The following is a 20,784-nucleotide window of genomic DNA, read 5'->3' on the forward strand; positions in this document are numbered from 1 at the left end:
AGAAACGTATCAAAAACCATAATTTGAATCAAAACATTGCGGAGTTTATCCAAAAGGAGGAAGGATTAGGATAATCTATTTTCTCCCACGAAACTTTCGCTGCGAATCTTAAAAACAATTTAAATTAAAGGTCGTACTTGGAGTATTTATACAAGCTAGGCTCCTGGCTAAATACTTCTGGGCTTAACTTGGATCATTCATTCTTCCAAACAATCAACAATCGGAATCTCAACAACAATGAAGCTCCTCGGGACGAAAGCTGGCCTGGTGACTAGCATAGTCTTGCTCACATCAGTGCCGGTTGTCGTCGCTGACTGTGCTCTTCCATCAACTTATAGTTGGACATCAACTGGCGCTCTTGCAAATCCCAAGTCTGGGTGGACGGCAATCAAGGACTTCACCAACGTGGTCTTCAACAACAAACATTTGGTCTATGCATCAACCTCCGACGCAAATGGGAACTATGGCTCGATGAACTTCGGGACCTTCTCAGATTGGTCTGGCATGGCATCTGCAAGCCAAAGCGCAACGAGCTTTTCAGCTGTTGCGCCTACCTTGTTCTATTTCCAGCCAAAGAACATCTGGGTCCTAGCCTATCAATGGGGCTCAAGCACTTTCACCTATCGAACATCAAGTGATCCTAGCAATGCCAATGGATGGTCATCGGAGCAAGCCCTTTTTTCAGGGAAGATCTCTGGTTCAAGCACTGGCGCCATTGATCAGACTCTTATTGGTGACTCTACAAATATGTATCTTTTCTTTGCGGGGGACAATGGCAAGATCTACCGTTCTAGCATGTCTATTCAAAGTTTCCCTGGAAACTTTGGAACAACGTCAGAGGTGGTGCTGAGTGATACTCAGAACAATTTGTTTGAGGCAGTCCAAGTATACACTGTGAAAGGCCAAAACAAATATTTGATGATTGTCGAGGCAATTGGATCACAAGGGCGGTATTTTCGTTCATTTACTGCCAATAGCCTTGGTGGTTCATGGGTGGCTCAAGCAACAAGCGAGAGCAATCCCTTCGCCGGGAAAGCCAATAGCGGCGCAACCTGGACCAACGACATCAGTCACGGCGACTTGGTTCGGTCTAATCCTGATCAAACCATGACCATCGACCCATGCAACCTGCAATTTCTCTATCAGGGACGAAACCCAAGTTCTGGTGGAAATTACAATACCCTACCCTGGCGGCCGGCTGTGCTCACCTTGAAGAACTAGATGAGATTTGGTACTAAGAAGGGAGAACGAAGCTGTGTATACGAGACTCTGATGGTTGTGAGACAATGAATATGTGAATTCAAAATTTTATGGAGAGTAATTCATTCATGAGATGTACGTCGGCGGACAAATATGGAACGCTCAGGTCCAATTTTATTACTATTTTCTGGCTAGCTTCAATGTAAAACTCACCGGTCAATATAACCTTGAAACGTATATTCTATCATTTGAAAGATACCGCTGTAGGTTTGGCGTTAATATGTCTTTGTTATGTATCCTTTGACATGAGAACTTCTACTGGAGCTCTACTAGTAGTACAAAAGTACATTCACCACTGGCAGGTCATATTTATGAATTATCAACAGTACCCAAACTATCAAATACTATTTCCTATTCAAGCACCCATGAAAAACTCCCAAGTCGCATCCGGAGCAAGAGAATTCCCAACGCCAAGGGGTGCAGCGTCGTGTCCTCCATCATAGGCAATAAACGAAACTGGCTTGGAACATCTTTCAAAGTCCGTTCGAACGAAACTATTGCTCCCGGGACCAGGTTTACCGATGTCTTTTGGCTGGCACCCATTATTCCCAACAAACTTATTCGCCAGACTCAAGCCCCCGTCAAAGGGTAGCACTGGGTCGTTGATCCCATGGATACCCAAATAAGGGATAGGATCATTACCCCCATCACACCCGCTGATGACCCCACCGCTCAACACGCTCACTGCCTTAAACTCCTTCGCCCGCGAGCAAGCAAGCGCATAGCTCATTCCCCCGCCCCAACTGAATCCCGTCGCGAAGCGAGAGCTGGAGTTCACACAGAGGTCATCCTCAACCTGCTTGATGATCGCGTCTATGAAGGATACGTCTTCGCCGTTGGTGTTGGCCCAGCCAGCGTTCCTGCCATTGGGGGCTACCAGAACCGCACTGCCTTGCGCTCGGCTTTCGAGACCGTACCAAGGTTGAACACTCTCACCGCTGGTTACAGAGTTCATGTTTCCGCCTCGCCAATGGAGGCCGAAAATGAGGTGATATGGTTTGTTTGAGTCGTAGTTTTCGGGGATCTTGAGGATGTACTCGCGGTCATTGATATTGTGAACTCCATTCGTGAGGGTCGGTTGTTTGCCGCAGCCCGAGGATGTGGCGGCGTCAACTGAGGCTAGAAAGCTCAGGGATAGGAGAGAAGGAAGGAAGATCATTGTCAATCGACAAAGAGACAAGACAACGGATAATGAAACTCTTGTCAAGTAAAATTATAGATTTTGTCTCAATCTTCGAGATTCCAAGGTTGTTCGTGAGTGGGAAGATAAGAGAGTAATTTGAAAATCCACAACTATGAGTATGTACTTGTATTTATATCCTCAGCTCTTAATATTAGATGACTCAGATTAAGATGATAATATGTTCACCGAAACTCCCTTCCTTGACTATAATGATGCTCTGCATGATACACTTTCGGTAGGAGACCCCTATTTCTCCGAGTATCATGCGAGGCCTTTGTTTTACTTGATGTAACTAAAGCTCTGCCTAGACCCTAGCCGGGTAAATTCCGTGCAGTGACCCGTAATATCTTTTACACAATGGTATCTGACCGGGGAGGAAAGAATTGCCAAGGTACAGGGTTGTTGACCCTGTTTCTTCAGTCCCCGCAATTTACTAAGAAATTAAGTAACTAGTTTTACTCGTGGATCACATTCCCACCCCCCTTGTTGTGTATACTAAGGACCGACGCAGGTGTTGCCATGAACCTGGTCAAACTCTGGATAAATAGCTATAGCTCGCTTCAAAACGCCCCACAATTTTTCTATGAGCGTTACAAGCGTACAATACTCTCGAGCAGGCTATTATGTCAACTGTCAGAGGGGTAAATTGCTGCGAAGTCCAAACAGCAATAGGAAATTTGCGAGCCCTCAAATTTCTATAATAAACTTTGTAAGACATTCGGACTTTCATCGGTAGAAGTAATATGGTAACACGTAGAAGACAACCCCTTGAATCGTTTCCACCGATCATATTTAGCACACTAACACTTTCAATCCAACATGTCGATCAAATTGCCATCCTTGAGACCAGCCCGTGCACATACCCCGCTTTCCGGCGTAGTACTTCATTTGACTCAATCTGTAACAGACCCTGTAAATCGAAGGATTCAACTGATTTCGCCAAGACCCTCGATTCTTGATCTACCAATCATAAAGCCCCCAGTCATGGAATAAGGATTTAGTATTGACATGCCAAGGCTCTATCGGCAAGTAGGGTCATTGCCTTTGCCGAGATATTTTTCTCAGTAATAGAGAGCCCATGTCAATGGCATCGATCATACCCTTTTATATTTATAGGAAATGGTGTGAGTTGATCCAGGAAAGGTGTAACGATCGAAGCTCTCTCGGTGCCTGAGCACGTGCCTAAACACGTGACTCAGACAGCCGCTCAAGTGTAGATAGTTGCGAAGGGAGCTTCTCTCCTTCTTCTCTCGCTCAGCTTAATATCTTCGTTCAATACTACTGCTACCTTTCAAAGCATCCGAGTCCTTACATAGTATTAAGCTCACCCCATTCTCATTCCCATTCCCCCTGAACACCTGAGGTTGTACAGACGCGCGCTTGCGCGACGTCTCAGCCACTCAGGACTGTTCCATCCAATCAGACCCACGAACCGACCGATCCACGCGCCAACATGGTCCGTGATCATTCCACGAAGCCTAAGAGCAGCGGCTCGAAGGCACGAACTGAAGAACCTCGTGTCGAAGAGGTTAGTGACGACGCTAACGGTCGCTCCGCTCACGACACGACTAAGTCTGAAGCCGAGGATGAACTGACCACTCCTACTCTCGAAACCGCGAGAAAGGTGACCACTGCCGCGGTCGACAAGGGCAAGCAGAGAGATGACCGCCGCGGTTCATTCTTCATCTCACACGAACGCAGCTTTCGCGAATTCACGAACCCTGAAGACCTTCGGACATACCTCCAGGAAGATCCTGAACACTTTTATCGTCTGATCAACGATCAGGCTGAAGTCACTAATCGACACACTACTGATCAAGAGGCTCTCTCGGAGATCCGCGAACAGGTCAGACAAGTTATGAATGATTTGCGAGAAGCTAATGAAGATCGCGACCGTCTGCGAGAGGAACTCCGCCGGAGCCAGCAGCCTGAAGAAAGAATCCCTCATCGACTCCGTCGCGCTCGAGAAGCGCCTCAGCCACACGTGCGCTCTTGCTCTCGCTCTCGTTCACTGCATCGATCACTCCATCGATCACACCGTTGCTCCCGCTCTCGATCCCGCTATCGCTCACGCTCGCGGGGTAAGTCTTCGAAAACCTACAAGCTTGCTGATCCCCCCTGTCTTTTCTGATGGAACTGGTGATATGAAGTTCCGAAGCTGGCGTACCGCGATGGAGGGTAAGCTGCGAGCTGACAAGGATCACTTTCCGACCGTGGAGCTCCGTAAGGCGTACGTTGTGCGCCACCTGAGCGGCGCCGCGTATGACCAAGTTGTTTCAGGGCTGAGCATCTTTGACGACGACGATGACAACGATAGAGACAATCCCTCCTTCGACGACGGAGACGACATCTTGGATTACCTGGAGAACATCTACGGAGACCCTGTTCGCCAAGAGAGAGCCGAGCACGAGCTTGAACAACTGAAGATGAAGCCTACGGACAAATTTGCTATCTTCCTTGCTGATTTCACTCGTCTGGCCAATGATGCGCAGATCCCTAACCACAAGCGAGTGCGACTGCTCCAGCGGAAGGTGAACGCAAAGCTACAGCACAAGCTTATTGGGAAGGCCACTAAAGCAGGCGTCACCTTCAGTGAATATGTTGACAAGGCTCACCGCACTGCTGCTCTTCTGGATATAATGGATGCTGATGAACAAGCTCGAAAGTCTCTCAACCCGAAACCGAACGCCAACACCAACGCTAATCAATTATTGTCTCGAAACTAACGATCAGGAACCCTTTCCTCCTCCTCCTCCGCCGCCGCGACCGGTAAACCTCCTCCTCCCACTCTTGACACGGCCCGAACGGCTCAAGCGGAGAACCGAGGGACGTTGCTTCGAATGTAACGAGACGGACCATAGTGGCAAGATTTGTCCGAAGCATGCGCTACGCCTCTCGAAGGAGCCCAAACCTATTGCTGCCGTTAACCTCATTGACATGGAAGCACCTGCTCCCCCTGCATTCGCTGCCGATGCGGGAAAAGCCTAAGCCTGGTGAAAGTCTCCTTACCAGGCGGACCGGAGGTATCCCTAATGGATCTGGATCTATCTCAAGTAATGACCGCAAAAGCCTTTGTATTGAAGCCACAGCTAGTTGACAATGAATGATCATTCTGAATTTCAACCCTTAGAGACACCGGAGCACAAGGATTCGTGTATATCAAGACCCTGTTGGTAGCACAGTGACACTTGAATAGTGGCATATATATTGAAACGTTTGATAACCTGGTCCCTGTGAAGTGCTATGACGGATGTCCTGGCACACCAATAACCCACTTCGTCCGCTTTACACTGCATATTGACGGACGGCGACAATTGCAAGTCCCCATGATGATCACCGATCTGGGGCAATGAGATGTTATTCTTGGGCGGGACTGCGATTACTTCCTGGTTCTCGCCGATTGTCATAATAACCGATTGATCTGGCCTGATGAGGTGTCCTTGCTAGCCGAGGTTGCAACGAAGCTCGTTGTCCTAATGCCTCGCGCGATATTAAAGGGGCTCGCTATCAATGCTGACCACCAAGCAGATGCCGATCGAAGAATTCTATTGATTAAATCAAAAGCCTCGCAAGAAAAAGATTACCGACAAAGGATGGAGAAGATGGATCGAGCGCTCTATCAGGACGACGAAGAGGTCCAAGAGGATCTGACAGAGACAGAGTTTCCGGCCCAAAAAGCAACTACCTCCTCCTCTGGTCAAGTAATTCCTCGCTCCCCCTGTCGAGATTGCTGCTATCAGAGCTGCAGGTTTCCGTCGCCATATGGATAAGGAGGGCACAGAAATATTCATGACCTCTCAACGGGATTGATCGAATTTTAGAGGACAAGCGTAGCCCCCGAGAGCTCGAAAACGAAGAGAACTGGAAGCTGATCCCCCCCCCAAACACCACGACTTCTTTGACGTCTTATCAGCAATCGAATCAAATGAGATGCCGCCATATCGACAGGGCGCAGATCCCCAAATTCTGCTTGAAAAGCTCACTTGGGCACTACACACTCTGAGATTGAATTAGCTGGTTCGCATGGTTAATTGAATTACTAATCGTCTTTCTAAATGCATCGATCCATGTTGTCTGATAAGACTTTGTCTTTGTCTATGTACATGATTCATCCAACACAAAATCAAGGCGCCTGATTTGCTCCATTTCCTGTACCTTCCTTGTACTTGATAGAGAGAACCTAGATTATTCAATATCTTAAGTATGAATATGTGGCCTTTCCCAAGGGTCTTAATTTCCCCTTTCAAAGCCAATGAATAAAATTTCTTGGCTTGCATAAAATTACCCTTATAGCGATATAGAATACCAAGATCGTTTATGGTATTTAATATAGAGAAATACTTAGGACTAAATACCTTAAACTTCCCGGACAGGGCCGTATGGTAAAATACTTTAGCCTCTTCTACTTTACCCTTATAGGTATAAAAGCCTCCAAAATTATATATTATTATTAATGTAGATAGATGCTTAGTGCCGATAATTTTAAGCTTGCCTCTGAGAGAAGAGCTATACATTAAGTCTGCTTTGCTTAATTAGGATTAATGAGCGTAAAGTGTCCCGAGATTGTTTTTTGTATTAAGAATGGGGAGGCTATTTGGTGCGAGTACCTTTTTGTAGCCTCTTAAGGCATAGAGATACAAAGCTTCCGCCTTTTTATATAAATAATGATTAGTGTATTGATTGGTAAGTATAACTAGGCTATTAAGCTTTAGTAAGTTATTGGAGCTCTTATTTCTAAAGGAATATAAAGACTGAGAGGGTAGTCTGGAAGGGCAAACTTTATCTGTACTTCTGATATTTGTTTTGACCAGGGAGGTTAGTTTAAAGGCTATAGTACTAAGTAAATAGAGCTATATTCGAATACAAGATATAAAAAAGATAGTGTGCCCAAATAGCTACTAGGAAACCGCTTTTTAATAGAAAGACTATATAACGGAATAATAATAGATACCCTGATTTTTTATGCTTGGTATATCTTAGTCTTAGGATCCGGATCTATGAAGGTCCAGTACTGGAATATATTCTACTTTGATTACAGTGCTAGATTAACAAAAAAAAGTGGGGCATATCTACTATACGTAATTAAATCATATTGTTCCAAATGACTAGGGGTAAAAGATTGTCTTAAATCCGGATCCTGCCCTCCGTATTTTTCAACTATTAACCTTACAAGCTTCTTCTTATCTCTTTCCTATGGTAGAATTTGCTTACGGTAACTAATAGATATAGTAAGATCGATAATCCTACCTAATATACTTTTAAAGGGTTGCTTAAATAAAGAATAAAATCTAATAAAATAGATGCCAAAGTTAAAGTAAGTATATTAAACTCTGTATTAGGGCCTTAATACGTTCTGATCTTCGAAATTTATAGGTATACTTTCCCCTATTATGAGCACCCCTCCAGAAAGTACCTAAGCTGTTAGAAAATCAAATAGTCTGGTAAGGGGTCAATCAGTATAGGGAACTACTTTGGTTAATCTACTATTATAATAAAGAAGTTAGGTTTTGAAGGCAATATAGCCGTACTCTCTAGACTAGGAATAGCTTCCTATACTAATATAGTTGGACTTTTAGAAGCCTTTTATGATAAAAGTATTTTATATTTTGTCTATAATTACTCTAGATTTACTTTCGATTTGTTCTAAGTTACTTCTACACCATCTATAAGCTTCACCGAGCCAGATTTATCTTATATCTCTAAGGGTATTCTAAAGGGTCTTGAATTTATTTATAAAAGTTTGAAGATAGGGTATAGCTATATCAGCGGGAATACTACTCTTTTATTTAAGAACAGCGATATCAAAATTGGTAGTTAAATATCTTCTGTTTCCCTATATTATATTAAATCTGATATCTTACAGCCAATATCGGTAAAAGTATGCTTTTTCTAGGTCTTGACAAGAATCTGGACCTTGAGAAAAGAATAAAACTTAACCTAGAAAATATCAGCAACGTCATAACTGAGCTTAGCGAGTCTTGTATATTATAGAATCTAGCGACAATAAATTTACTCTCTAACCTTTCCTAATTCGGTATTCATTTTGTCAAAAATATCTCTTTAAGTTCTTATTCTTATATTTTTGAAGTAGGAGACTCTACCCTATCTTCTCTTACTCTATGATAGTGGATTCATGAACTAACAATATCTAGTACGCTTTTCTGTAGTAGGTGGATAATGAGATGGGAAGCTGGTCTCTTTTCAGATACTACTTGGAGACAGTAGCTTACTTTGGGGTCTGGGTAGAAGATATAGGGCATGGATTTATATGATCTGGATTGCTATATATAAGTCTAAAAAATAGAGATAGAATATCTATCTTGAGGTTATTAAATTGATTATCCTTCTCCAGCATATAATTTCCAGTAAGGCAGACTGTAATTATATATCGACTTATTGACTTACTCAAAATCTTACATCTAGTGATCTACAGTATTATTGAAAAATTTAAGACCGAAGAGATGCAATTAGCTCAGACTAAAGAATAAGCTCTATATATGCTTGATTGGTGTCATGTTCCAGTATGGCATCATAGCCATATGCACGTATTCCGGCCTGCTTCCGCGGACGATTCTCATTGTTTAAATTGACTATATCAACTGCAGAGGCCGCGCTCATAACATAGATTCAGTATAATGATCTATTTTTTCTGGCACCTGATCTCTGTTAGTATTACACTTATTATTGTACAATCTGGTAGAACATCGCTACTGTAGCCTAATAGGCCTTGTAAAGATGTACGTATTCAATCTCCGACTAGCATATTATACACCTAAGCTTTGAGTGAAAATTTTCCGTATTACTTATTATCAAACAAGATATTATCTATTTCTACGACTACTGTATACTATAAAGAAGAATCTAGATCCAATATCTCAGGAAGTAAGACATCTACTGCCTTTTGCGCTGGATCCGAGGTACTATATGTCGAAAAAGGACCGAGTTCTGTGTCTTTATACCTCCTTAAGTCATAATTATTGAAATTTGATTCTTACTTTCTACAGTATACCACAATCTCCCTAGCAAAATACGCCTCTATACTATGCAGAGACTTACGGCCAGTGCTTATTAGCTCTAGGCAAGAATATAAGGTAATTCTCGGTGGCTCCCCCAAGCGCTGAGACAATCTTTGCCCCTATATCTGCTCCTACCTCAATCGCAAGTGATATAATAACCAATCCAACGACAATACTATCAGTAACTTTAACCGCTGGAGCACTAGCAACGAAAGATACGATATTGGTAATAAGAGTATCCCATGTATTATATAATACTATGGCTTCAATGGTAATAGTGTCGATGGCTTCGATTTTGATGCTCGTTTTTGACTGGCAACTACCGCCATTACCCTTTACCTAGATCAGTTTTATAAAGCAAAATATCTCCCTGAATTCAAATTGGCATTATTATTTAGTATGTACCAACCTTCAAGATATCAAAAACTGTCCTATTAGATCATTCATTTCCTTTTCATTCTCAAAACCTTCTGCAGGATGGTGAATAATAATATCTTGCTCAGAATGGTCCAGCACTATCTGTTTTTTTCGCCAGACTTAGGAAGCAACTGGTGTATTGAGGGACGTATACATAAATCTAGTCTCGAAATTAGCTGGAGCAATGTAAAAGTGGGTACCCTTTGCTTTCGTAGCTCGATTACCCAGATATTAGTACAGGCCATTAATTTAAGGGACCCCACACTGCGAAGATGTGTATTTAATTTGATATATTAGCTAGCAATATACACATCTAGCATTAAGATTGAAGTATACATTTTCACAGAAGGAAGCTACGATAACATGAGAGTTTCATTGTACTAAATAATGTACACATAGACCTTTGTCTTTATATCGGGAGACGAGGCCCGATCTAGGAACATGTATTAAAGCGGAAGAAGCAAAAAAAAGGTTGAAAATAAAAGGCTGTGAGTATAGATATACCATCCTGCGATAGATTACCAACATTGAAGTAATAAAGGCTCCGGAAAAGCCATTCATCTCATTGGGTGGATGGCAATGACATTCCTTCAACCGGAATATACCTGCGATCTATCTTAACTCGGTGATGTAGCTCTTTATCCTGCTACACAAGAACAGGACAAGAACAACAAAATGACCTCAAGCAGTCACTTCCGGCTGAACCAGCAATCTGGAATTCCTTTCTAACTTTCCATCTTTGCCATGCAAGGGGTATCTACCAGAGGCCATAACAGGCCAGCAGCGAGTATATACAGTACTAGATAGATTGTTAATAATTAGAATCAAGAGATAGTAAGAGCCCAATCCATACATTTGAATTGTAGGAACGGTGGTTTACGCGTTCATCTGACAAATGGCGTTTATTGATAGAATCTAGTCGTGAGGAAACTCTACCAAATATAAGGTATGGTAGGAATGTGGCGCTGCAGCCTTCCAATTATTATCTCTCAGCTGAAGCTCGAACTTACAGGGACATCAAATAGACTTATATGTTCCAGCAGGCTCACAACAATCCAAAAATTGATATTTCCAGGCTTGACCAGTAGGCCTGGTGTTACTTGGAAGAGTCGACATATTGAAAGTTATGAGAATTCAAGGGTATGGCAATCATGCACTTTACTGACCGAAATTATGTCACCTATCTATGTCACCTATAGAGGACCTGGCGCACTAACATATATCTGGCGAGTATCATATTTCATTTGCTTCATGTCCTGTTTCACTTTCATGTCCTGTTCCATTTTCATGTCCTATTCCACTTTCATGTCTGTTCCACTTCCATGTAGCTCGGGTTTTGTCCGACAATCTAGGGGCCTAATACTTATTTCGCGGGGCGATTCAACGATATTTGTATCACTCGGGATAATACACAGCCCCACTCGAATACGGGTCTGTAGTACTGGAAGAGAAAAAGATCGAGTAGCGGAGAATCGTGTAGTAATGCTTCATAGTGCATTCGACGTATAAAGATAGCTGCTGGGTTCAATGTAATCTCTTATCGCAGGAACTTCATTTTCAAACTGCCAACCCCGTCAACATGTATTTTGCAATCCCCGCGTTTATTACGGGCGCTTTGATACGCACCTCCCTAGGAGGAGTCCTGCAGGTTATTGACGAGGACCGTGTGTGTAAAATATACTCTAATAATGTCGATGGCTGTACCGGCTACTCTGTATCATTCTCAAAGCTAAACGGAGAGGATTGCTTAGGTATGTATAGCAAGCTTCGGGTCATGAATGACTAAAGTACCGGAATCACTAATAGTAATCATTTCAGATATATCTGTGGCCGTTAATGGCACTTATATTGACTTCTCTTATCTTGATGTCGCAGTATGTGGGCAGGTGAACGGCAAAAATATCGCTTGGATTAGGGTGAACGAGACGGGAGAGGTTACCTTCTTTAATCAGAATGGTGTGAAAGTCAAATGTAGACTTGATAATGGACTCAGTACTGGAAGCTCGTGTAGCGTTCCTGACTTCTACCCTTTGGCTGTTTCGAGCGTTAATATGCCTTCAAGCCCCGCAACACCAAGGACTTTGACGGCTGAGTCGGGTTCGTCCTTAACGATGACATCTGATTCGATCTCGACTACTAAGTCAGACTTATCTTTGGCTGATACTGCTGGGTCGGTCACTGCTACTGATTCAGACTCGTCTTTGGCTACTAGTGCTGGGTCCACCACGTCTACTATGTCCGATGCCTCTGGTAGCTCTTACACAGTATGATATTGACTACATGGAGTACTTGGACTTTAGTTGGACAAGCTGAGTGGAGAACATCGTACTGTTTTCTATTCTGAGGCTCAAATGCTTCGTTGTTTTATTTACTGTTGAATTCTAAATTGAGTCTGCTCTTTTGTTGAAATGAAATTCCTTCATGTATGTCCGAATGATTTCAATGAGCGCTCTAGTAAATAACTACCTCGAGATAGCCGCTACCTTTCCTGGATGCAATTTAGGACTGGCTCTTTTGAATGAGAGTATGGCCGTTGATTCTTGATGTTTACTGTAGTAAACATTACAGTAACAACGCGGAGAGGCTTATCTTCACATGATTAACTACCAGCACGGTTCCTCTTTAGATATGGCTTAACATTCATCAGATATGCCTTACAACTTCAAACCGATTCCCAAAACATCGGCAACCCTGAAGATTTTTATTTCCTGCTTCCCCATTTTCCAACCATGGAATTTCATTTCTCAACTGCAGAATATTCTTTTTTGATGCATCGAAGCGCTTCCCATCTATACAGTAAACTATATTCGAATTATATTGTACTTTCCATCCATTCCACCGTCATATGTAGCCTCAAGTGCTTTTGTGTGAGGCTTTCTGGAAATCGCCTTCAATTTTCAAATTGACCGCATGTATCCAAGTCTGATACCATATCTCATCTAAGCGCTTCAGACCTTTGCGTCCCATAAATGCAAATATGAGCTCTTTTCGCAACCAGGACGGGTGGAGTCGTTTGCGACCTTGATTATAGTACATTCCGTGCCACTGAGAGTCTTCTGGTAGTGCGAACTTGATGTTTTCCTCTAAAAACTTGACTTGGGCATCTATTTTGCTCGAAGAGACGCCATGCTGTCTGCTAATGACATTTACAATACGTAGTAAGTCATGTTTTATAAAGATAGACCATGAGATTGCTGTCGGGTACTGAATCTGGAAAGAGAGCGCCGAGCCCATATAAAAGGATTCGTTGACATATGAAACTTTCTCTACAATATAGAAGCGCTGTAGGCAAGTGAAAAGCGCTGTAGGTAAGTGAAAAGCGCTCTAGGTACGCGAAAAGTGCAAAGCCCTGTTATTTGTGACTGCAAACTAAGGAAAAGTAAAAACGCTCGAAAGTAAACGGGGTTTTTGGGGCTCTAAAATGGCTTGGTGGATTTTTTATTTCTGTGCCCTGTTCATTTCAGTTTCCTGTTCCGTTTCTGTTCCTTGTTCCATTTTTGAACCTGTCTGATGTATTTAGGCGGCCCACAGTTGGTCATATAAGTGCAAAAATCCTTTTATTCACCTCCATCGATGTTTTCCTGGTTGTAATACCACACACTACTTGAAATTGTGCAATAAGTCTTTCATTTAAAGTTAGTATATGTAAATCGATCAAATACGAGTTTTGTAAATTGACTTATTTTCTCTCTAGTATGAGGGGTACCATATCATAGTCATGTGTCTCATGCCACCAGTATGCTACGAAAACAGTCAATATCAAAATACTTCCTCGCGACCCTGGATCATTCATTGTCGCATTGTGGTCTTTTTGCCTCCCTTCAAAGCGTCGAATCAATCTCTATACCCTGTGCAAACGCTGTATTGATGATTAAGGATGGTATACTTCACAGGAACAATTGATGGTCATTTGCAAGAAGCAAGACCAGTTTTTCCACGGTGAAAGCTTACCATGGGTCAAACAGCAATGGAATTTCTGGCTTTCCTGTTCAGAAGTTCAGAGAATCAACGACGCGGCAGCACAGGACGGATCGATTATTTTTAATCTTTGTGTTAGGGCGGCGATAGCGTAGCAAGTTCTCTAATGCCCTCTTTACTGATAGGTTAGTCGTGCTGCCTCTTCCTACTTTGGGCACACGCGAGACATCAGGGTTTATATTGGTTTCTTGGTTGAAAATATACAGTATAGTAGTGAGAACTGGCTTCTAAAGCTGCTATAAATATATATTTTGAAGATTTAAACTTTTTGTTATGATCTCGGCCTTGGAACTACTGAACATTCACTTAGCCTTTATATTGGAATATTTTATATAATAAATCAATGCTATAGGCTGATCCTGCTTCGGGCACGCAAGCCTTCTTTGGAAACACGTAATAAGAACGAATCGGATCCATACAGTATAGTCTCTGTATATCTCAATCATTGCAGAGAACTTATTTGGATTTCGATAAGTCGCGCAGGCACGCACTTTGAAACAACGCTGAGATGCATCAAATGTCGGAATATCTACCAATACGAATAATGAAGTTGGAGATGGTATGAGAGCTGAGTTTCATTACACAATTCTCTTCCTCCGCACGATCTAGGAATGTAGTTGGTTTATATCCAACCACACCGCGCGGGGAACTATGAATGGAACCCTATCAAAGCATCTAAAGATTTCTCTGACTCCTTTGGATTGGGGCTGGATAGTAAGACTTCTAGTAGAGTGAGTCCATGCGATGGCGACAAAGAAGTCTTTTGGAGTGAATTACCAATTTACGGCTGAGAAACGACCAAAATCCAGAGTGGTCTGCTGAGAAAATGTAAACCTGCCCTGAATCTCGGATTCGGATACCCAGGCAAACATCGGCCCCGCAAAGTTCGCTGTACTCATGCGACTTCTTCTCGAGATTGAGCTTGCGCCGGTCACGCTTTTGTCGGATATATTTTTTCTCCACGCCCGCCTTTTTCGATTGATTGTGAAGTTTTCCAGCCATGTTTATACGAGCTTGCCGTGGAGAGATAAAAGAAACAAAATAACGCAATCTTTTGGAATTAGTTACATGAGAAGGCTACTAGACCAAGTAAGGGATTTTGGGAACTTACTTAGCCGTCTCCAAAACGAGCCGCTTCTGTCGAGATCGATCTAGCGCCAGTCGGAACAGCGCGGGAAGTTAATGCTTGGGATAGAAAAGATAAACCAGCGATAACTGAGCAATATTTTTATACCTCAAGGCATGGTATGTAGAGTCATGTTCCGGAACAGAACTCTGAGTGAGTAGCAGATACTGCCGGCTTCAAGTCAGAGTGCCGTACATCGGCTATCCTTACAACACAGGAGGGCATTTGCTCCACTGTTCCAAATCTGTAGTCATTGATGGGAGGTAATTTTTGAACTTCTTCCAGGTGATTAGAGGCTAGGGCCAAAGTGATGGTTCTGTTGTCCAAAGATTTCTTCGACCCAATCAAGGCATTGCTCAATACCTGACTAATGTGGTTTATTGGGGTTTCCTTTTTTGGCCTCTGTTCCATTTCTGGCCTCTGTTCCATTTCTGGCCTGTGTTCCATTTCTGGTCCCTGTTCCAGGGTTTAAGGTTTACTCACATCTTTCTAACTAGTTCCTGTGCATTTATGTAGAATGCCATGTCGCGTATTCACAACAAGTGCGGCCATGAACATGTCTGAGTACTGTACAGTACGATTCAAGGTCAGTGAATAATCTTCAGTCTGAAATCTCAAGTCTAACTCTAGAATGTACGAAGTATCTTTGAGTCCTCCGTCATTTCTCTCCAGGTCCGCCCGAGTGGAAAGGAAGTCCATACAGTGGCGACCGGTACAGTACACATTGCATTCCATGTTGGGAACATAGATTCACGCTTTCAATTCCTAATCACATGAAACGCTACAGTAAACCTTATACTGTACTGTATGGATACTTCCGTAATGGATATTTTGTTCCAGGTTTGTATGTCTGAAAATAGCCGCGTCCCAGGAGCCCTAAGAATATTCTCCCCACGATTGCATCGTCCGCTCACACTCCTTCTAATATACTGTAGATCCCGGCGACCTGAACTAGTGGGTCGCTGGGAAAGAAAGCGTCTATCTCAGGGGGGGTAAACTATTTTCGAAATCTTCCGTAACTAAATTCTGAAACATAAGCCATTAGTCAAATCAAGGCAGAAAAGAAATTTTGATCACAAATCATCGTCTTCGAAAAAGAAAATCCATGAGGTCACGCCGATTACGGCCTGCAGGGTTTGGTTTTAGTGTGATATGATCACTCGCGTACGTGTGAACCCGTGGTGGAGTAGGAGCGTCTGCTGAAGCTGGTTCGCTGTTCGTCTCCCAGCTAAGAAGAGTATTGAATGATAGGGCGGCTTGTGGGTGATCTGCGCCTAATACTTTGTTGCGGAGGTCCACGCATTCCCTGAGAAGGCTGAATGCGTTAGGAGCCATCCCTAATCCTTTCCAAGTAAGGGCAAGGTTGTGCATGCTGGTCAGGGTCTCGGGATGCTCTGGCCCTAGCATCCGTTTCCGCGACCCAAGCACCTGCACCTCCAGCTTTTCCGCTTTGACTAAGCGTCCCTGGTCAAAAAGTACGGTTCCTAAACCGGCTATGCTCGTAAGAGTATCAGGATGCTCAGGACCGAGGACCTTCTCACGAACTTGGAGTGCCCGTCGGTGCATGGCCTCTGCCTCCTCATACTTGCCCTGTTGTGTAAGCACTGAACCAAGCTGGCTGACACTGGTAAGAGTCCTAGCATCCTCCAGTCCGCAAGCTCTTTCCCGAATTTGAAGGACATTTCGAAACAAAGTTTCTGCCTTAGCATATCTGCCATCACTTTCCAAGCACCCTCCTATCCTGGTGAGGAAATCATCATAATCATGGTGGTGTGCCTGAAATTCTGCGCTGTCTGCTAGATATAGTGCATGAGGTAGGTATTCCCTCCATGTTCGTCGATTGCTATGGCTGTAATCAGGAAAAATCTTGTCCAGCCGTTGAGTGGTTGTCTCTACCCATCTCGCAAATGTCCTGTGTTTTCTTAACCAATTTCGAGTAGCAAGATGTACAAGTCGATGAAGACTTAAAATGCTATCATCAACCTGTGCGCTGACAAAGGAGTATGCTTTGAGAAGACCCAATGCTTCCACTTTTCTCTTCGCTGACACTGTGGGTGGAAGAATGGTATCTGGTATCTCCCGTGGACTAATGCAGGCCATGAATGACAAATAGTCGCTGGCGATTTCATCCAGTTGCTTGATCTGCGCAAAGGAGATTAGCCAGGTCGTGGCCACTGGATTCTGGGTCGCTGTGTATCGTCCATCATCTTCAAACTCCTCGCTCAGCAGTTCTATGCTTGCCCCTTGTTCACCCAGTAGTGACATATATGTTGCCAAGGAGATATAATTTTGATTGATATAAGCCGCGGCTTGGCTGATTGCCAAAGGGAGATAAGAAAGCTTCTCAAGGAGCGCATTTGTCACATAATCATCTTCTAGTAAATCCTTCCGCATTAGTAATTTCCTCAATATCTCCTTGCCAGTTTTCTGATCCACATCGGGAACAGACACCACGTTTACTGCTGCTAGTTTCAATGCAAGCTGACAGTTGCGGGAGGTGAAGATTACACGACCATTTTCATTTCGAGGGATCATATTCTTGAGTGGTGGTGCTGTGGGGCTTCCCCGAGTCCAGATGTCCATTTCATCTGCGTTGTCGAAGACCAGGATCCACTTTTTGTTGGACTGGTTGAAGTAAGTCCTGAGACACTCCTTCACCTCTGCCGGCTCCACTTCTTGGAGCCCTAATATCTGCGCAATGGTCATGAAACCCTGTTCAATAGCCTCGTAGCTGGTACACGGGATCCAGAAGATCGAACATTCAGGGTGTCTGTCTCTCATGCGGTACGCTACCTCGAGCGCGATTTGAGTCTTACCCACACCGCCCAGTCCGGTGATGGCAAGCTTTCTCGGTCCATCTGGCACAGTGATCGAATCCTCTATCTTCTGGATTTCCTCCTGGCGGCCCACGAAATGTGGATTTCTCGCAAATGGGATCATCACGTGGGGATGTCTGCTTGCGTCTATCAAGAAGAAACGATATTTAGCAGCGGCAAACTCTGACTAGACATTCCACTAACCTTTACGGTTTGCCGGCATCTAGTACTCCAGAAAAGCCTTTGCCACTGACGCTCCGGTCGCTGCCGCATATGCCTGCCATACCTTGCTCTTGTGACTGTCAGAATAGTCACACACACCCTTGATAATAATACACGGGCCATTATCCCAGACCCCTGCCCCCTCCATCTCAATCCCAAGGACCATCTCTTTGCTGGCAATCTCATCCCGATGCTGTCCAGACTTCATGACCGTGTCAGCAGATGCAACTGGTCCGATATGGATGGAGACCGGGATGGTTTCTGAGGCCTTGCGACATCGGATTCGTTGAGCTTTGTCGCAATTGAGGTTGTTGCAGTCCTTACCTAATGCCTCCTCGCAGATTTGATCAGGTGAGTCACTTCCAAAACAGGCGCACCCAGCAGGAGAAGCATCACTATAATGCTTATGAAGATAGCGGGCATTGAAAAGAATGTCATTGACTCCCGGATGACACCACTTAGTTCTTGTTTGTTGAAGGGAGTGAAGATGGTGCTGCGCCTGGTTCTGAAGTTCACTGCGAGCATTTTCCGCACGAAGGCCATTTAGAAGAGCCCGAATCTCTCGACCTGGCCTGCCAAGCGTGTCCTTGACCCCAGTCTTCTGTTGAAGACCACCAGGGTATCGTCTGCCGAAGTCAAATTCGATCACCGAGTCACTGATGATCACATCACCAAGGAATATCTCTTGATACTCTGGTGGTGGTGGGGCACCTCCGCAGATCCCAACGACTAGAGCAAGCCTGACGCCCGGGTAGCTGACTAGCAAGCTGGATGCAACACCTGCTGCGTTTCCCTTGCCCATTCCAGGCATATAGCACAGGGCCACATCGTGCTTGCCAATCCGTCCATTCACGTATGCGTTCGCGTCGCCTCGCTTTTTGCTGTAGTATTTTCCAAGCCGATCATAGGTTTCATCAAACAGGGCTTCGACCGCTTCCGCCTCGAGAGGGAGAGCGCAGATAATTGCGATCGCAAAGTCGTCGCGGCTTCTCGGTCGCATTTTGCAGGACAGGTTTTGGAAGGGTTTAAAATAGAGATAGAGATAGAGATTCAAGCTGATTTTGGTATGTCAAACATCGATGAAAAGGCCTGGAGATGGAGGGTAAGTAGAGCTGAAGTCGTGAGAAGCTGAGGCAGTTGCGTTCGCAGTCTCACAATCTCTCCTCACCAATCATAGGGCTGGAATAGCCGCCCCGGAGAGGGCAGTGCAGATGCTGGTATCGCATCGTTATACCGGATGAGCCACCAATTGATAGTTTCATACATTTTTTATACAGGCATAATTTGGTGATTAGGACATCATAATGGCGAATTTGATATGGTGTGGGAACCGGTCGTTGTTTCCGAGGTCTCGTGTGATGGCCAAAGGCCGCTCTTGCACACAGGCTTCCTGTCTGGACTCTAGGCCTTTGTATTCATACACAGATACACAATCTCAGATATCTTTACAATGTACATAAAAAACCCGTAATATATGTGAAATATATATTGGACTTAGATTATCACGTGATTTTGTTTTGAAAGAGGATCTCTGTCTCTAAACATGTAAGGCAATAACGGCCGCCACTTGTATCCACGCGGGACTGTTGAAGAATCTGGCATCAGTCGTTGGTCCCGTCAACGACCCCATCAGAAATTATTCGGCTCATCTCGGGGTAGAAGAGACCTTTGACCAGCTTCAGTGAGATAAAAGCAATGGCTTCTGACTGAAACAGAAATTAACTAGGTCTTCAATCCGTGATTATCCTGCATATGTCGGCGTAGTCCCATCTCATGCTCAACAGCCTCGTTGCACTGGTTGCATTGACGGTCAGTCAAATGTGAATTTCTAAAATGACGCAGAAGATGCTTATGGCGAGAGTAGTGTCTCATTCCGTAGCATTGAAAGCATTCAAATGGTTTCGTATCCTCTCTCATTATCGCTTCTGCGCTTGATGTTCTTTCCTCTGGAGAGGGCGCTCTGGTGACAGCGCGGGGCGGATCATTGGGCATACTTGTATTATTCCTCGTGGGAATCGCTTGTTTCTTATATCGTCGACCTCGGCGTGGTCCCCCTTCGAGAACATCGCAATACATCCGAACAGCCTCAACAGCCTCAACAGCCTCATTTCGACGCGTCTACTCTGCCTCCACAGATAGCGTCGTCGACCAGGTTGTCAATTTTTCCAGCAGAAAGATTTGCTTGGGGAGCATATGCTCCTCCGTAAGAAGTATCTCTTTTGTTTCTTGTTCATAGAGTGCACTTCCAGCGAGCTGCCTTTCGATGTCAATGACAGCCTGTTGGCTATCAAATTCTTCTCGTACACGCTTCCGCAGGTCGTAAATTAGTCTGTTACGCGTATTTGTGACCTTCCTTTTCAACTGGTCAAGCCTTTGGAGCTGAGTTGCAGTCTTTTTCTTGCCTCGATGAAGCTTTCCGGAAAATATATCTCGTTTTTCAATTGCTTCCTTGAGCTCGGAACCTTCCTCGACACTTGCCTTCTGCTCATCGGTGAGCTCACGAGGCCTCCGCGTGTCTATCTACCTTCTCATCCTAGTGACTGCACGTATCGTCGCAGAATCAGGCTCCAAGCCCTGTATCAAAGACTGCATGTCCGTGCCAATCCGCCGTAGCAGATAGTGATTGAGAAAAGTCCGAATGTCGGTATATTTCATAATCAAGTTTATTGTACATCACTGACAAGCCTTACTAAAGTCAGTCTCTGTAAACTAATCCCGTACTAGTCTTTATCCTAGAGGTCAGGCATAAGAAAACCTACCGCTTTC

At 44.1% G+C, this 20,784-nt stretch overlaps 8 protein-coding genes across 8 annotated transcripts; 5 read left to right on the plus strand and 3 right to left on the minus strand.

The window, feature by feature from the left end:
* Window positions 1-237: 237 nt before the first annotated feature.
* Window positions 238-1,221, plus strand: N7533_012885 (glycosyl hydrolase family 62-domain-containing protein; the record flags this gene model as incomplete). The annotated part of the gene is made up of 1 exon (XM_057109535.1): window positions 238-1,221. One exon carries the CDS (start codon window positions 238-240, stop codon window positions 1,219-1,221), a length of 984 nt encoding a protein of 327 aa, XP_056954636.1.
* A 394-nt stretch (window positions 1,222-1,615) lies between these two features.
* On the minus strand, window positions 1,616-2,419 carry N7533_012886 (CE1 family esterase; the record flags this gene model as incomplete). The annotated part of the gene is made up of 1 exon (XM_057109536.1): window positions 1,616-2,419. One exon carries the CDS (start codon window positions 2,417-2,419, stop codon window positions 1,616-1,618), a length of 804 nt encoding a protein of 267 aa, XP_056954637.1.
* A 1,477-nt stretch (window positions 2,420-3,896) lies between these two features.
* N7533_012887 (uncharacterized protein) lies at window positions 3,897-5,169 on the plus strand (the record flags this gene model as incomplete). The annotated part of the gene is made up of 2 exons (XM_057109537.1): window positions 3,897-4,289; window positions 4,348-5,169. The coding sequence occupies 2 exons, from the start codon at window positions 3,897-3,899 to the stop codon at window positions 5,167-5,169; spliced, it is 1,215 nt and encodes a 404-aa protein (XP_056954638.1).
* Window positions 5,170-5,542: 373 nt separating this feature from the next.
* Window positions 5,543-5,796, plus strand: N7533_012888 (retrovirus polyprotein; the record flags this gene model as incomplete). Its single annotated transcript, XM_057109538.1, has 2 exons — window positions 5,543-5,595; window positions 5,640-5,796. 2 exons carry the CDS (start codon window positions 5,543-5,545, stop codon window positions 5,794-5,796), a joined length of 210 nt encoding a protein of 69 aa, XP_056954639.1.
* Window positions 5,797-5,919: 123 nt separating this feature from the next.
* On the plus strand, window positions 5,920-6,253 carry N7533_012889 (uncharacterized protein; the record flags this gene model as incomplete). Its single annotated transcript, XM_057109539.1, has 2 exons — window positions 5,920-6,144; window positions 6,170-6,253. 2 exons carry the CDS (start codon window positions 5,920-5,922, stop codon window positions 6,251-6,253), a joined length of 309 nt encoding a protein of 102 aa, XP_056954640.1.
* Window positions 6,254-11,455: 5,202 nt separating this feature from the next.
* On the plus strand, window positions 11,456-12,146 carry N7533_012890 (uncharacterized protein; the record flags this gene model as incomplete). Its single annotated transcript, XM_057109540.1, has 2 exons — window positions 11,456-11,627; window positions 11,695-12,146. The coding sequence occupies 2 exons, from the start codon at window positions 11,456-11,458 to the stop codon at window positions 12,144-12,146; spliced, it is 624 nt and encodes a 207-aa protein (XP_056954641.1).
* Window positions 12,147-16,872: 4,726 nt separating this feature from the next.
* Window positions 16,873-19,018, minus strand: N7533_012891 (kinesin light chain; the record flags this gene model as incomplete). Its single annotated transcript, XM_057109541.1, has 3 exons — window positions 16,873-16,892; window positions 16,945-17,943; window positions 18,118-19,018. The coding sequence occupies 3 exons, from the start codon at window positions 19,016-19,018 to the stop codon at window positions 16,873-16,875; spliced, it is 1,920 nt and encodes a 639-aa protein (XP_056954642.1).
* Window positions 19,019-19,740: 722 nt separating this feature from the next.
* On the minus strand, window positions 19,741-20,673 carry N7533_012892 (uncharacterized protein; the record flags this gene model as incomplete). Its single annotated transcript, XM_057109542.1, is given in 3 exon segments — window positions 19,741-20,136; window positions 20,152-20,524; window positions 20,543-20,673. 3 exon segments carry the CDS (start codon window positions 20,671-20,673, stop codon window positions 19,741-19,743), a joined length of 900 nt encoding a protein of 299 aa, XP_056954643.1.
* Between the last annotated feature and the right edge of the window lie 111 nt (window positions 20,674-20,784).

This window comes from Penicillium manginii (assembly GCF_028828005.1).
Source record: "Penicillium manginii strain IBT 31320 chromosome Unknown utg000009l:1.0-3297300.0:1.0-3298630.0, whole genome shotgun sequence".
Classification (NCBI taxonomy): domain Eukaryota; kingdom Fungi; phylum Ascomycota; class Eurotiomycetes; order Eurotiales; family Aspergillaceae; genus Penicillium; species Penicillium manginii.